The sequence below is a fragment of the Mya arenaria genome, chromosome 3 (assembly GCF_026914265.1).
Source record: "Mya arenaria isolate MELC-2E11 chromosome 3, ASM2691426v1".
Classification (NCBI taxonomy): Eukaryota; Metazoa; Mollusca; class Bivalvia; order Myida; family Myidae; genus Mya; species Mya arenaria.
In genome coordinates this window covers 38,666,690-38,685,129 of record NC_069124.1, presented here as the reverse complement: position 1 = coordinate 38,685,129, position 18,440 = coordinate 38,666,690, and the positions used below count along the sequence as shown (strand labels likewise).

The 18,440-nt window shown below is 32.2% G+C and overlaps 1 protein-coding gene across 1 annotated transcript in view; it reads left to right on the top strand.

Moving 5' to 3' along the window:
- Positions 1-18,440, top strand: part of LOC128226858 (guanylate cyclase soluble subunit alpha-2-like) — a 96,815-nt gene that overhangs the window by 44,449 nt on the left and 33,926 nt on the right. Inside the window, exon 3 of the mRNA XM_052936943.1 lies at positions 15,494-15,564. Coding sequence (XP_052792903.1) covers positions 15,494-15,564 — 71 coding nt within the window. The remainder of the gene's footprint in view (positions 1-15,493; positions 15,565-18,440) is intronic.

Here is an 18,440-nt window from a genome sequence, read left to right as displayed (position 1 = left end):
ATATATTAATATTAGTAGAGAACATAGAAAATGTAGACTTTGTTCACAAAATACTGTTGAGTCGGAATATCGTTTTCTACTTTGTTGTGCAGTCTATTCAGAAATAAATATTGTATAAAATATACTTGGCCAAATATGGCTACATTTAAATACATGTATTTGAAGTCAGTAAAGAGGATTAATTTTTACAAATCTTAGCTAAGTAAGTAAAAAAGGTGATGAAATTGAGACAAGAGAAGCTAGAAGTTTAGCTTCATTGTACTACGGAATAATAGCGGTTATATTTTCTTATATATCAATAGGATTTTGCTTTGGTAAATATATATATATTGTCATTACGTTATTGCTATATCATTATACTATTGTGTCTTGGCCATAAATTTATAGTTTGTAAATGGCCAAAAAAAATCCTGATTCGTCAATAAACTCTAAAACTCTGAATCAAAAATTAATTCCGTATTGTCGATTTATCCGTTTTCTTGTTAGGAAAAAATTATTATGCGGAACCCAAAACTTCTAAAAATAAACTGTTTAGTATAAGAATTAGCTGTTGTTGATCCTAGAAATATCATTGCTGACAACCTTTCAGACAAAACAACATAACTTCAATGCCTTTCATCATTCTGATTAGTTAGAGTAATGACATTGTGCTTACCATTATATGTACTTAGCTGTGCATATATTTTGCTTTAAGCATAAAGGTACTGTATGTTTATATTAAAATGAAACTTGACATATACCTTCTTAGAGTACTAACCCATATGTTTAGCAAATAATATATCTCTGCCATTAATATTATTGAATAAGAAATTTGTAAAAACTAAACTCTTTTCAACCTCGAAACACTTTTGTAAATAAAACAATATGCACATGATAAGTTAATACAGCATTCTCATATACTCTTCATGACCTTGCTTACGAATCGATCGCAGTTTATATTTTTCAGATATTTCTAATTTAGTGTTAATGACAGAGGTCACATGTATAATTAATGTTTTAGACATGTGTTTGCCATCCAACATAAAACGTTACAAAACAATACTCTTTAAGACAACATGAAATAAGAAATTAAACTGTATTACTCTTCGCGTCTGTCTGGGCAAAATTTAATGTTTTCTTCCAAATCGCATTCATCTTAAATCTTCTAACCCAAACCACATTTTTTTTTGAAGAATAATAACATGATCAAACACATGGTCAAGAATGTGACCTCAGATTCTCGGTTTGCTGTCGATCGAAAAGTAAAGAAATGATTATCGATCTTTAAATGGTGTAACTTACTAAATGTTTATGATAATCACATGATAAGCTAGTATACTAATCAACATTCTCCTTAGTTAAGAATCTGTTGCAAACAAAATGGTACTGGTTTGTGCCATCTACCGGTTTCTATTTCTAATCTGTGTGCATATACTTTTATTCTCGTTAAAGCAGTCCTATATTTTACTATATTAACATTTGACAAATAAGATTGAAGTTTAAAATCAGCAAACAATATGTATGATCTAGCTCTAGTAGAATCATTTAACTCGGATATCCACGTTTGTATAAATATATCAGTTATTCCTTGTTTGACTGCAGACATAAATGAGTTAACATCTCCAACACCTTGGTACTTCTAAACATGATTAAAGCCTAAGGTTTGGAGTAAATGCCTTACCAAAAAGCCCATGATTTAAAATTTGGATTATCATCCAAATCACAATATCATACACTATCCTAACGTATCTGATAACCAATAACGTATTACACTTGTAGAACGTTTAGCTAACAATGTTGTTCTACCAAGCTCTCCATATACGAAATTGTTTTGAGTCTGTGTTCTAATACATTATAAATCCAGGTGTACTCTTTCTTATTGTATACTATTTTGTAGTTCCCATACTTCTGAACCATAGCTTAATATTGGAAAACATGAGTTTATCAAACAGGTCTAATCTGTGCTTAATTGACAGAGAAGGGTATTTAGTTAAACAACTTTTTAGTTTAAAAATCGCTTTAAGGGCCTGTCCTGATAAAGTATCAAATGAGGTAGAAAAATAACCCTCCAGGTGTAAACACAATACCCAGATAAGTAAATTTATTCACTTTTTCCAACCCCTGACCATTATACAAAAATCTTAAATTTCTTCTTAGTCTTCCTCCTTTTTAAAAATCAAAACTTTTGTTTTCACAGAATTTACACTTAACTTCCATCTATCGCAATAAGCTTCTAATAATACTAACCCTTTCTGTATTCCTACCCCTGACTCAGAAAAAAATAACAATATCATCAGCATACAATAACACGAACAAGTTAAGAACACCCATATCGACGCCACTAAAATCATTTGTAATCAAGTACTCTTCAATATTATTTAAAAACATGAAAAATAAGAAAGGAGATAGCGAATCCCCTATATGTAAGGCATACAGATACAGTGCATGCACCAGTTTTAAGCACCAATGTTCCCTTACAATCTTGTGTGTACGTTTCTTTGTATAAACTACATTATTTGTCCAGAACGCAACTATCCTTTAGTGTTTACAAGTTATTTTTACAGAACATGAGATCACAAGCTCTAATTTTTGTCTTACATTTAGTAGTGTATACATGTGTAAAAAAATAAACAAAAAGACGGATATCAATTTCTTTTTAATGATCAGTCAGTAACATGTACACCAAGCAGTTGAATATTCTATATTATTAACAAGAACATTTTCTTTCAGAAAGCTGAAAAAACTAAATTCTTACATGGTATGAAGTAAACGGTAAAATGTTTTAAAAATCACTTTTAAACCACATACATGAGAAGTTGAGAACCAATCCTTTTGCAGTTAAATTACAAAGAAAACTTGTAAAAAGGTAAACTGTAGACTGTAGTGACTTACTGACTTGATAAGAATATGACTTGATTACTTAACACATTTCAACATTAACTAGCATTAATCAGAAACAACACATATTTTTATGACAAATTTCTACTGGTAGTCGGTAGCGGTTACGGCCCTTGTTTCTATAATCGATTGTTCAAATTTCACTATCGATTGTCGCCGACGTAGGCCTTTCCGATCAATTGTCGATTATAATCGATCATCGGCCAACACTACCCAATGATGTTCTTTCGCAATGAACTTTTCGGAATGCAAAGTGGTCCGACAAAAAGGAGTATCGCAAAATAAATGTTGGAATTCTTTTTTTATAAATCAACAAGGCTTAGCTATGATTGTAAATGCATAGCACATACTCGCTGATTTTCTTTTTAAAAATGTGTTATTGCCAATGGTCACATGTATAATTAATTATTGACAAGGTTTTTGCTAACCATTAAAACAGTTTCAATCGATTACCGATATTAAATAACCAGAACCGCTTATCATAATTGATAAAGTTCAAAGTAAATGGTACCAATTGTAAAAGAATTTCATTCCGCTTGTATTCTTAAGTCCGTTAATGCATATAATGATGCGTGTTGTTATATTTTCTTGTATCCGATAATATAAATCATACATATTCATATTGGAACTATTTAATGATTAACAGAATCTACAGTATACAGTTTACACTTATTTTGACTTGACCGATATAAACTGTGCACTTCTCTTCTAGACAAAACAATGGAAATGACAAGGCGCATCAAGACCAAACACATTACACACATAAAAAGAGAACATTTAATCAAGATCTCGGCATTGGTAAATCTCGGCATTGGTAAATGTCGGGGTTAACGCCTTGGCACGATCAATGAAAACTAAGTAAGAATTCACTCCAGATCTGTATCAGGACATACAAAACACAAATAATTACAAAGAATAGAAATGACAAACAAACAAAATCACAAACAGACACCAAGATACTTGCCGATATATATCCATTAAGTATAATATTCAACTTTATTAAAGTGTAGTTGATTAACTAATTGGTTCCTGCAGTCTTAAATGTTGTAAGTCGTAATGCACTGGGAAGTATACATAATGTGTCTCTGAACACGATTCACTTGTGAAACAATTGCAAGTTTGAATATAAAATGAATACTGTATGTTGAAAGTGCAATTTGTATGTATTGACCCACGAAAACATTCAAGTGTAAAGGTTTACGTTATTAGCCAGAATAAGACAGACTGTATGAAATCGAAATACATGTACCATTTTTTCTCTTAGCAAATGACAAATGACAAACAATAAAGCATGAAGAGAAAAAAATATTAGACGCAACATTCATATCAAAGTCTTTAAATTGCAACCGGTAAGAATTGATTTTCACTATAGAGACCGAAACACGATATAGGTAATATGTTTAAATTTGTGAAAACTTAAAAGGATATACCACACAAACAACTCTTTCCTGTGTCTTTGTTTTTTTCAGCCTTTAGACCGTTTGATTTCACCTTTCAACTTTTTGTGAAATTCACAGAAATTAACTGAATAAAATTAAGATTTTCATTGGCCATTATAATCTTCAACTAGAAATCCCATTGGTCACTTTAAAATTTGTCAAATAAAATAAAGGAGTATCAGAAACGAGCACTTAAGATTTCTGATTGTTTAAAAGTTGAAGAATTTGATATCCCCTCGAATGATTTTTCCAGGTAAGTAAGATAGATTATCTTTTTAGGGTAAACACAACGAGTAAAAATAGTATAGACATTGTTTTCGGACTCGATTGATTTTGCTGTAATACGGTTCTGCTTTGTTTTCCTTTCCTGCGTTGAGACCTACTTCACAATTAAATCGCTTTAAGCGTTAAAAGACTTTCGGCCTGCTACGTTTTGTGAGTAAAGTCATGTCACTGACATAACGATCTAAACATATCATATGCATGCTCATGAATTCATGCGCAAGTACTTTTAGATTTTTATGTTGAAACTCAATTAAATCAAATCAATGGATTATCAGATACATGAAATATATTATAATATATATAAAAAAGTATGGAGTAATACATAATTGCAATTGCGTGTTGTTTCACAAACAATGCACTGCTAGGTGTTCTAGACTCCTAGAAAGGTATTCTAGATTCTGGGCTGATATTACTGATACAAACTGATAAATTTTCCATTCGGCACTACATGACTATTTGACAAATAGGAGCATATTTTCTTAAAGTATTAAAGCCTTTTTAGTAAAGTATACTCCAACATGACTGAGTAATATTTTATTTTCTACTAGGGTTTGCCCGCTAAACCAAATGCATCCGACAAAATGCATTGGACATGTTAATGAAGTCAATATTTAACGTTTCTTTCTACAATTATAACAAGATCCTCGTGAGAAATTCCTCTGGATCGAATCACCGACATATTATCTTGCCTGTATATATTGATGTATCTTGATGTTGCCCTCACCCTATGCCATTCGTGAACAAAATTAACAGATTTTTATTATATGCCCATCAATTTCCTTTCCCATATTCAACAGTGAAAATACAGCACGCCGTACAGAAAAATCCGTATCACCATACTGTCGTTTTCTGATTCCGTATCATGCGAGTACCGTGTGTAGTCTCGGAACTACTTTCGCGTTGCTAAAAATAGCATGACAAAAAACCCCTGGTAAAACCTGTTAACTTTACTCCCGCTCAAGATGCATGTTAATATTCAGGATCATGGTTATCATGTTCTTCAAAGAACCATGAGGATAAGCAAGAAACAGAGAACACTTCCAATCTATCTAGACAGCTACTTCAGTGGTTGTTTGCCATTTCGAAGTTCATAAATTGTTGCATTATCCATGTTTATTATCATAAATATGAGCAGCTCGTCAATACAAAGAAGAAGGCGAATTCTCGTCATCGATAGATTTAGCGATTAACACACAAACTTCCCTCAATTCTGCATATTATGATCGTCAAAAAGATCCACGAATATTTACTTTGTTAAAAATGGCCGCGTTACATCTACAGGAAATGACGATTAGTGTATGCTCGTAAAATAAGTACCGTTTTGTTGTTGTTGTTTTTTGTGCTGTGACATTTAATAATTGTGTTCGTATTTGCAATTTGTTAATTTTGATAAAACATAAAATATTTTGTTTTTATTTTGCTCAATAAAGTGAATTCTGTAACTTTTGACTTCGTTTCGCTGTAGTTGCTTCCCTTGACTTCATTACACAAAACACATTCGAATTCATACGCGCATTTGACAGATGGCGGTAAATTTAAATCAAATTTAAACCGAAAAATAAAAAGGAATAATGAAATCGGCAGTTATATAATAAATGGAATATTACGGTAAAATGCATCACGTCTCGTTCGGTGAGTAAACATGTATCTGTCTCGACCAGCGGTCTCGACGGATACGTGTTTACACACCGAACTCGACGTGATATAAGTCACCAGAAAAGCGTCCTATCATAATATCCCCTATATATCAGTGGATTAAAAATATGCATCATTCTTAGACTCTGGGCTGATATTACTGATACAGTTTGATATATTTTTCATTCGGCACTACATGACTATTTGACAAATAGGAGCAAACCGATAGCCTGTCAACGTTTAATCGCTTAGACTTTAATTGTAAAAGTGTACAAGAAAAACCATTGATGCAAAGCATCAAAGGGCGCCGTTTAATAGTTTATGCATTTGTTATATGTTGAAAACAAGGAATAGTCAAGGCCAACAAGCATAGTATGGTGCATCGAACCGCATCAATAAAATTATCAAAATATTTGTAGTATTCGGCTTAACAACATAGGCTAAAGAATTGAAATTGAAGAGTTTCAAGTTGAAGATTTCATTAGGGGTGTGGTACATTAATGAAAACGACAGAATAAGGGTGCTTGCGCACTGTACTTTTTGTCATTGCCACCTATCCATATACCAAGTTGTATTTCAATACCATACGCAGTTTTAAAGTAATGCTCAGGTCAAGAAAAAGCGGCAAAGGGCAATAATTCTTTAATTAGCTGAAATACAGCTATAGTTATTGTGCACTGCACTTCCTCTCGTTGTGCTTTACCATTGAATGATGTTTAATGAAATTCCAATCAGAAGTTTTCTAGTTATGCTCCGGACAGGAAAAGGTACAAAGGGAATAACTCTTGCAATTCGCTGAAATAGAGTTATTGTTCTTGTACACTGCAGTTCTAATCATTTAGGGGGGAGGGGGCAACGTCACCATGCTGGAATGACAACTTGAAGGGAAGAATAAAGTTCCTCATTATATGGGGGATTCATCATAAAGAAGTGATATGAAATAACAATTTAACAATTTTTGTAGTACTTTTATAAACATTATCATTTCGTCTGATAGTTGCAAACATAAATAGAACATAATTATTGAACTGTTATATAAAAAGTGAACATTGTTTACTAGAAAAAATACATTTTTAACATAACATGCCTTGTTTTTAGCTGTTTAATAATACTAAAATGTATGAAATTGGACAAACTGCATAAAAATCTGGTCAATGGAATTAGAATGTTAACTTCTTCATTTACATGGTAAAGAAGAGTTGAAAATGGATTTTTTTAGTTGATAATGATATTAACACAAAAATAGCATATGACTTATTGGACAATGGCAAATTTTTCGAATATGATAAAAATAATGCATACAAACTGAATATGTATCAGACTATGTATGAAATAAATAATACTGTTTCTATTTTTCACAAAGGTTTTGAAATACAACAATGCACATATAAGTATAAATAGGCCAAATATGCACAAAATAATAGTAAACAATGTGTGAAAGTGATACTGAACACTTATAATAATTTCTTATTGCATTAAATGAATATAAAATTATACCAGAGAAGCAATACTTAATCAAGTCCAAAATGAAGAACACCCCTTTATGAATATCTTCATAAAAAATCAGAGTACATGTAAACAATAATCATTTATATAATTAGTATCAAATGTGTCTAGTTTAAAGTGTGTTTTTATTTGCATTAAATTAATATATACCAGAAAAGCAATTATAAAAACACTTAAATGTATAAGAAACTGAAGACAACAAAGAATAACACCCATTTATGAATATCTCATGAAAACAAATCAGAGGTCACCTAAACAATAATCATTCATATAATTAGCATCAAATGTGTCTATTTTTTGTGTGTCTGTTCATTATCTTTAAATGAGCATCTTTAAAGTGAAACTCTTATTTAAAATCAATACATATAATTGTATTTATAACACACATCAAACTGACTGATAAACCAATAACTACTTACTAAATAATGCATTTACTGAAAATATTGTTTACTGATAACAAGCTTGTGACCCTGTTTATAATAGCAGAAAGCATGACAAATATTAAATGATTGGTGATTGCTAAAAGATTTACTGTGGTCTACTATAGTATCACAAGGCAGAAATACCATGTTTTATGTTCATTCTTATTTGCAAATTGAACGCAAGACCTTCATAAGAAACATTGTCGTCGACATCTATCAACCCATTTTGAAAAATCAAAACAATAATATTAATTGTGATAAGTCTAATTTGGGAGTAAGAGTGCATCTTTAAAAATAGTGTGTGTTTTTTTTCATATGAAATATGTAACAATTCAATTTGACAAATGAGATGAATTTTTTAAGTTAGGAAATAGAAGTAGTAATTGTACATAATACAAAATAACAACAAAATTGACAAAGCTCAATATAACAGGAAATCTATATGAAAACACAAATCCTTAAAGGCCATAATTATTTAAACTGAATTAAGGTATTAGTAATACACACTTTTATAAAATCTTTCACCGACAACATAGTTATTATCATGGTACACTATGGGACTTTTATCCAAATTTTGAAGATTTTTTACCGTGAATTAAAAAAGTTATTCAAGTTTCATTACAGCCACCCCCAAACTCCAAGGGCTACAAAGAGCGACAAGTAAATATTTTGTCTATATTTGATTTTTTTTTCACATTATCAGGGATTATGAAATAAACACAACAGTTTCTGGTAAAATAAACTTCAGTTAACAAAAAACTTAAGTTCAACCGAACACATTATTGATACACATGGAAAAAAATCATTTTGATTGATCTTGTGTGTCTTCGGAACTGAGCAGTATTTCGATGTTTGAAGATATATAGCAGTTTTATAAATTCATAAAAATAGTTAATAATAAGGCAAGCTGCTGAAATCATTCTAAATATTTTCTATGATGTCTACTGAACAATTTAAAAGACAATTTATGATAGTTTACCGTTCAGTTTTGAAGAAAATATACAAAATGTCATGTAACCATACAATTTTATAGCTAATAAAATGCTTAAAAATCAACTTTTTTTCTTGTAAAAATTTATTAAGCTTTATTGGACTTATTCATAAAATGAAATCATTCAAATAAATTAATTTTACTTATGATACTAATTCAGAATTCAGATTTAAAAACAATGAATGTACTTTTAAATTAAAATATGTAAAGAAACAAGAACACTAAGTAGGCGGTAATGCCCCTCCAAAAATGTCAGAGTGAAAGTTCTCAACTAATGTCTTTTTAATATTATAACATGTAAACAGTCTCTGTGGGTAATCGATGTCTATCTGTTTTATTTTGTCATTGGTTTTCTAACATTTAGATTTTTTTCACAATAATTCTTCACTCTTCAACAGTTGAAGTTTGGTCTGTTCCCATGCGTTTGTTCTTGTAGTGTGTGCAGATGATAATTACTCAATGCTGATTTGTTTTTCATGCCCCTTCAGGTTCTTTACCCATCTAGAATGTTTAGTGCTGTAAAGGAAAAAAGTTGTACTTTAAAGCCTTTCTAACTAATTAGTATAGATAATACTACTGCCTTACATATACAAAATAAACAGTTTAATATTTCTCGACCTTAATTATAAAAACAACAACAACAAGCTGATACATACATGTATATAAAATAAAGAAAATTACTAAATTTATCAATAAAAATTCATCATATATCATCTCATATCATCATCATCATCATCACACCATCACCATCACCACCACCACTTGATTATTGAATTTATAAAACAACAAAAACCAACTCAAATATGTTTTATATTAAATACTCACTTCATCCCTATCAGATGTGACTGTCTTGTGAATATACATGGATGTCAAATCTGTCTCAATGATCCAACATAGTATTTAATGCAGGCTGGAATTCTTCATAACCCGGACTTGTTGACTTAGTAATATTCAGTCATTTTCCTGCCTGAAAGAAATTATACTTCTGGCCCCAATTTCTCGAAACTTCTTAAGCTTAACAGGCTTAAGTCGCTTATTTCAATTAGCCAAAATGCATACTGAAAATGGATTTTGATAAATGAAAAATGGTTTATGCTGATAATCATACAGATAATTCCTACATAATTTCTAAAAATTCTTGAAGAAGTAAATATAACACATTTTATAGAACAACAAAAATAGTGAGATAAGCTTAATCCTGTTATAAGGTACTTAAGAAGTTTCGAGAAATCGGGGCCAGATTATCAACCAGCAGAAACTAACACCGGAAAATACAAATGCACAAGTATTATACATACTGCACTAATATCCGTTTTAGCCAAGAGTAAGGGTTGGTAGGCATAAATGTGTAGTTGTTGTGCATATGGTTGATAATGATTCACAACAGTATGAGGTTTTAACGAGACCTACACCAAGCAAATGAATGTCCAAGCTGTCGTGGCTTCCAGCCCAAAACCATGTATATTTTTTCTCACAGGTTTATTCTAAAAATATGCAGTTTGTAAACAAATAATGGGTATGTTCATGTATTATGGTATGTTAGAAATAGGTCACATACATAAACACATCATTTTTAAACAAAATTAAGTCTAATATTTTTCTAAGATAAAACAATCAAATTAAAGATTACATAATCATATCATATACATAAATAATGTTCATAAGTACATTAAAAAATATGTAACATGTACATAAGTAGATGTAAAGTATGTAACTAATGTCACCTTCAACACATTACCAAATAAAGTAAGGTGAACATTTAATTCCGATATCGATTAAACTAAAGAAAACAGCTTACCTCATGGTTTATCAATGCAGTAAACATAACAAAACAAAATAAAACATAATTATTCCCATTCACAAAATTATCGGTCCGCACATTTTACATTTCCGGCACATGATTACAGGTAACCAATCGGAAAACGTAAACGAATCGGGAACAGTTATTAAACTTATTTGTCGTTCTTCCGAAATAATGTTTTGAGATAAATTGAAGACAATCTATTCAACCATAAATAGCATTTTTAACACCCATGCAATCGCCACCCATTTGCATTTTTTAATAATAATAAAATAACAATAAAACCCAACTGTCAATCAAATTAAAAACCACTCCTACCACTAACTAAAATAAATTCCCATTCCATAATAGGCGCGCACTTCATTGCGGCGCCAATAATATGCATTTAGTAAAGGTTAAAGGTTGTAAGTATATATTTACAGTAGCATAACCATATATTCTCATATATATGAGATCTGAAACAATCACAATTATACAATATATACATCAATACAAACAAGTCATGCGAAGCTATGTACACAGCTAAATAAATGTGTTAGAAAGATATATATGGTGGCGTAAGCAAGTGCATGGTAAAATATGATTTTGGCGAAAGAGAAGAGGTGTATTTGTATAAATTTTTTGATCTTGATGAATTTCGAGAGATATGGTATTACTCCCCGTTGGTCGATGGTATTGCGTATCAGGAAAAGATTCAGTCTGTAGTCAAATATTTTCTTGGTTAAGTTGTGAGTTTTCATACAGTGAATTTTATGGAAGAACATTAGTTTCTTTTGTCAATGTGGAGTATCATTTGGTACCAACCAAGAGGCCACAGAACCATGTCAGTACGAGTTCGTGATGGTATATTTTGTCACATTTTTGCTGCGAGCATTCTATTTTCAGAATGTCAATCTGCGTATGAGTTGACCATAACGCCGCCCCATATAAATCTGATAGTACAGAAATCGTTTGCACAAGATAGGATATAACTAGAGGGGCTTATTTAATTGCATCTTCAATACGATCTATGCTTTTATTAGGGTTTTACCGAGTTTTCCGGGTTAATTTCCGGAGAATAAACCTGTCCGAATCAGATGATCAAGGTTCTATTTTTAACCGATATTATCTAGATCACCGGCCGCGGCTATAATGTTAACACAGATATAGACATGTATTTATTTTGATTCAGGACGCGTTCATTTTTTACGGTTATAAAAGTCTAAAAGCGTCATTTCGAGTCGTGAAAAAGTGCTGACCCATTAGCTGACGATATAGAAATAGAGGGATACAGCTGACTAATTTCCGACCACCAAGATAAAGAGGGAATTGTTACTAGTGAATTTAAAATAGTATGCGAATGTTTCATTATGTACATTTGGTTCGTTAAATATTAGTTTTATTATGGTATTTTATTGAAATTGATATTTTTATGTTTGATAAGAATAGTTGCAAGCCACATGCAAATTTGCTTACTAACATTATGGTCTAAACGAATGTTCTCAAACACTCAGTTCCTGTTGGTTATATATATTGACGCCCTGCAATAAATCTTATACAAATGTAATACAGCACCTTGGTGGACACTTGAATTTGAATTAAAATACCACACATTATTGATGGTTTAAACGCCACCGCCTTCGTCCTCAAAACGGACGGTCCAATTACGCCTTGTAAATTCATTGCGGCCAAAAAATGTTAACTATTCTCTGTGTAAGTTCTTTTCCAGATAAAGGCGGGGTATTCTGTATTGACACTGTTTCTTGTTGATTGCAGCATTTAAACAATAAAAGTGGCCTTCATCAGAAAACAATATAAGATTCGCAATACCTGAGGTCTCATGCAACCAGTGGACAAAGCGTAGGCGACTTTCAATGGCACATTCCTTGAGAGGTTGCATAAGAGATAAACAGTAAGGAGTTCAACTTCAAATCATAGTGCAAGAGTCTATGAGAACTCGAATATCTAAAAGTGTTGGTAACGTCCCCTACAATTATCCGTAGCGACATTTGAAGTGTTTCTTCTATAGCAATTGAAATTTCAGCAATGTTCTTCGCACTTTTTAAAGACTTCGGTCGCCCAGAATTAGAATGTCGCCCGTCTTGAACTGATCTTGCTCCCTTTTGAGAGGCCATCATGAAGTGTTTCTGTTGGGTGTAGAGCAGCCATGTGTCCGTCTTCCTGTAGACAGAACAATTAGATAACTTGGATCCAAAGGTAATATGAGAATATCTATTCAGTAGACACCCGATCAGATAATTATATGATTCAAGCATCCTGGTCACAAACACTTCGACCTCATTACAAAGCATTATGACCGATAAATTCCCATTATTATGGTGAAGCGGTTGGTATTTTCACGCCCTAGTTAGCTTTGCCGAAAGAAATTAAAGAGATAAATACTACTAAACAGTCTAGGGATCACCAAAGACTATCATGTCCTCATAATATACCTTCAGTTTGGGAGAAATGATGGACCTACGATACGGACGCAAGGCTTTTACGTCCGGTTCTTAAGAATTTTTTATATATTTACTGGGCATAAAAACAGAAAAACACTTAAATCTGTGTACCACTTGAAATTTCCAAGAGCCATAAATCTAGTACGTCAAATGTAAGAGTTACAAAACAGTTGTATTCAAAGTCACATTTACGTCTGACAATTTGTTTTATAAAAATCACATTTATTCTTGTTATCATGACGTATGAGAAAATTTTGAAATTAATCTTGGCGTCACTTTTACATGAGTTCACTTGATACTAACATGTTTGACAAAATCATTCTTCTGTCTTATGATTATCCCTAGAAAAGTTCAAATTAGCAGTTTATATTTCCTGAATAGCTGTACATTTTGCTGAAACAAAACAATATTACAGGTGAACCTTAGCAAATTTAGAGCTACCGTTTTTTTGCGTCATTTCAGGCGCACGAATGGGGCAGATATACATGTACTTGAACGCCACAATTAAAACCGTCTTCAAACTTGCTAAATATTCTCGTCAAACAGACTTATAAGCCTGACAAGAATCTACTGCAGTCTAAGCCTTTATTGATCAAGTCCTGTTCCGATGTCAATTCATTGTCTTGCTTTTTTGTCTCATTACCGTTTGCATTAATGTAGCTTAAGAACCAGACAATTCTCCCGACGCATATTAAACATTGTCGATTGCAATTTGTTTAAACCATACGTTGGGGCTGATGAACTCAAAATGTGATTGATTATCAAAAGGCATTGGGGAAAATAGAAATAGAGTAAAACTGATAAACTATCTTGAAAAAAGCAGTTAGCGGAAACAAATAAATTTCTCGCAGATTTGAATTAATCTTTCAATATGTAACCTGACTACAATGTGCTTTAATTTTGATTTGATATATTATACGCTGTCTTTTTTGTTTGTAATTAGTCTCTATCTGGAGGGAAGAAAGCTTTATCTTCAAAACAGATAAGGAGCATTTATACTAGATCACCCTCTACATAACTGCTAATTATCATCAACACAGAATCTGTCACAAAACGGCATATAGGCCAAACCACAATCGGTTGCAGGAAACTTCACATGTCAATTGATTGTCGTGGTTATTTGTCTTATTTGTCTCATTATCAGTTGTGTTAATACACCTTGAGATACATTCAGAAGTGTCCCGACACTTATTAAACATTGTCGATTGCATTTTGATTAAGCCGTAAGATGGACGTAATGAACTCGGAATTAGAATTTGATTTTTAGAAGGCATTGAGAAAAAACAAACTCATAAGTTATCTTGGTAATTGGCGAATGTGTTAAAAGCAAACGCAAAGACATTTCTTGCCTACATTAATTTCTCTTTTAAAACCAACGCAATCTTATTACAATGTTTTGTTTTTATTGTATACACGTATGTAATTGATTACCCATCTCTATGTTTGCACGTTGTAACTCGATAGTTCGAGAAAACACGCACCAATATTGCTGGTCAACAACATAATATCATGTGGAAGGGTGAAACTACTCGGCCATTTAAAACCTGTTCATTTTTGTCGACTTGCACTGCTAATTTTTACTACATGTATGTTTATTTTTTCTCTTCAAAAACATCCGAAATGAGTCATTTTAGGGTGTTTTTAAAAGCACTATTCTTTCTGGATAATACTTCAATTCCATGTACACTACTACGTTTGATCAATTTAGTGTTATTCAAACACCTCCCTTTTGCTCTTTTCAGACCTATCCTTTTCGGAATAAACTCCTTATATCATGTACACTGCTAAGTTGATCGTTTTAGTGTTATTCAAGCACTCCCCTTTGCACTTTTCAGACCAATCCTTGTCGGAATACATTTCAATGTCATTAACACTGCTACGTTTGATCATTTTAGTGTAATTTAAATTGCTCTTTACAGTCCTATCCTTGTCGGAATATATTTCAATGCTATTAACAATGCTACGTTTGATCATTTTAGTGTAATTTAATTGGCTCTTTTCAGTCCTATCCTTGTCGGAATATACTTCAATGATATGTCCACTGCTACGTTTGATCATTTAAGTGTAATTCAAGCCCATACCCTTTGTTATTTCAGACTGGTTTCATGTACAAGGCGCTTTACAATATCCTGATGTATGCAGATCCGTCCAATTTCCAGCAGTTCCTGTAAGTACAGTATCTCATTTGGAATTTACTTAAAATGCTTTAAAATAATGTAAGTGTTAATAGCACTAAAAACGCTGTAATAAAATGCCTTAACTATTAACACATACATTGCGTTATTTTTAAAGCAGTTACATATTATATGTAGTTCGTTATATATTAAGTATAAAACTAAACGCTGGCAAACATGCAACACATTGTCATCGTCGGTACATACGTTTTGTTAATGAAGATACTATATTGCAAGTGTGGTCTGTCTGTGGTCTGTCTGTCTGTGGTCTGTCTGTGTTGTTTTGTACGTAATGTGTTTCTCGTTTAGCGTCTGTAAGATTTTAGTCGTATGCATGGTGACGACGTATATATTTGGGTACTGCGCTTGGCCCTTTTAAAACTGGTATTTTGATGGTCAAATATTACATAGAAAGATTTACAGTATTCTTACATAATACAATTAATAAAGGATTGTTCGTAGTTTTTCTTGCGTTTATGCTGTATGAATGCAGTAGGTCAGCAGGTCCATGCATTCTTGGTCATTTGCTCGATTGCCCAACATCAGTCTCGGCCCTCTCCCGACAACATACTCTTACATTTAAGGATTTTCTTGTGTTTATGCTGTATGAACGCAGTACGGCACGCGAGCAAATACCATATTTACATTTTAAAGGAAATATCCCTTGTGATTAATCATTAGCAGTATCTGCAATTGAGTATTCGTATTTAGGCTGTAGGCCGTTAGAATTGCGGTGGTCAACGACCTTATTTACATTAGCATTTACATCGAAAATACCTAGTAAGCAATCTGCTCTAATAGCTACGGACTGCGTTCTGCATATTAGTTAGCTTGCTATAAATAGCGCTGTAATGAGTTTTCATTCTATGTTATGCGGTTAATGTAGTTCGAATTTGCTGCGTTTTGCGTAATATAACGTAATTAAAATTGTATAGAAAACATTTTTTTTAATATCGGCGAGTTACAGAACGCAATATAAAAAGCAGAATCCGCAAATAGTTTCAAAATGAACGCGTACTGAATCAAAAAAATACAGGTATTATATACCTGTGTTTAGATTTTGCTTCGGTCGATGACCTATAATATCTACATCTACATTGTAGTTAAGTATAGAATGTGAGTCATCGCATTCGGACAGGTTTATTCCCCGGAAATAAACTCAGAGAAGTCGTTAAAACCCGGAAAAAATAAAGATTGTATTATGATGCAATTAAATGCTAATTAGGCGTAAAATATCAATTCAAAATGTTTTAAATGAAAAAATTACTTCATTTTATCCTGCAATCAGTTTTTTTGGTGATTGTAGTTCATTCATAGGTATATGTTCTATGTTTTTAATTGCCTAAATCGGCTATTACTTGACATTTTGTTATTGAGATTGTTAGTTTTTACTTGTGTACTTGAAAAATGTGTGGCATAAAACCATTACTAAATGAAAATTAGACACTTTTACCATTCAAATCAAATCGACCTGCTACAATTTTGAATTTTTCTCCGTTTGTCTCAGTAAGTTCAGTCCAATATCTTGAGTATATAGCATAAGGCATATGCATATTTAAAAAAGGATCAAACATACAGGGAATAAATAGTATGTGGGTGATTCGATCCAGAGGTATTTGGCGTTGTAGAAAGAAGCCTTAAACATAAACACGATTAATTTGCCAAATGCATTTTGTTGGGATGCATTTGGTCTAGCTGACATACCCTGGTAGTAAATTAAATACGCCTAAGTCAAGTATGAAGTGTAGAGTAGATTTTACTAAAATTCCGTAATGCTTTATCCGTGGCAGTGCATTGTTTATGAAACCAAAGCTCCAGATAAGGTTTTATATGGTATTGAGAATTACTCCATACCTTATAAGTAACTATTTGGGGTAATTTACATTTCAAGTGACTTATATTTCTATTCATGATCTCATTGAGAATCAACATTAAACTCTAAAAGTTTTCGCGAAGGAAATTATGAGCGAGCATATACTACCTTTAGATGTTTATGTCAATAATTATGTTTTACAATTACATGACTATACTCACAAAACGTTGCAGGCCGAAAGTACGCGTGGAGTCCTTCGGACTCCACCACACTTAGAACAGCCCAATTGCGTTCATACCCCGATAATGACATCAACTCCGCAATTCATTCCTCAAATGAACGTCAAGTTTTATCTACACAAATGACTAGGCGAATGTTAATATAAAGGCAAAGCGTATTTTTAAACGTCGTCTATTATAAGGTTAATACACATTTTTGAGATCGTTACCATCTGCAAAGGCCCGCAAAATGGTTTACAGCCCGAGTGCGAAGCATAAATACACACCATGAGTAACTTTTGTGGTAAAGAAAGCTGTTAAATGTCACGAAAATCCAAAAAAAAACCCATTTAGTTCAAAATAACCCCCATAACATGTACGTGTGTTACGTCACGAGTGATGTCAATGAAAAGTTTTACATTAAGCTTGATTAGGGCCGCAACATAACTCGACAGTTGCATTTTTGTTTCGACGCCATTTTGTTCAGTGTTCATTCGATTGGAAAGTGTTTTTTTTAGAAATTTACTGGATTACTTCGATTATTTACACAAAAAAGCTATCGGGTAATCGATAAATTACCGATGTATTCCTAATTATTTGTATGTTTTGGCAACTAATTTAAACCGGAAAAAATGTTAAAATATTCTGGATAAAATGTACAGCATCTTCAGCATCAGAGAAAAAAAAAGATTAATTTTTTGTTCATTGCATACGACGTAATGGAATCATGTCCATTTAATTCGTTTGTTCTGAATAAAATCGACAGAAATAACTAAAGTTGGGAAGAGTTAAAGGTTTAAGACTTAATTGAAGTGCTGTAAAGCAAATAAATAGTCAA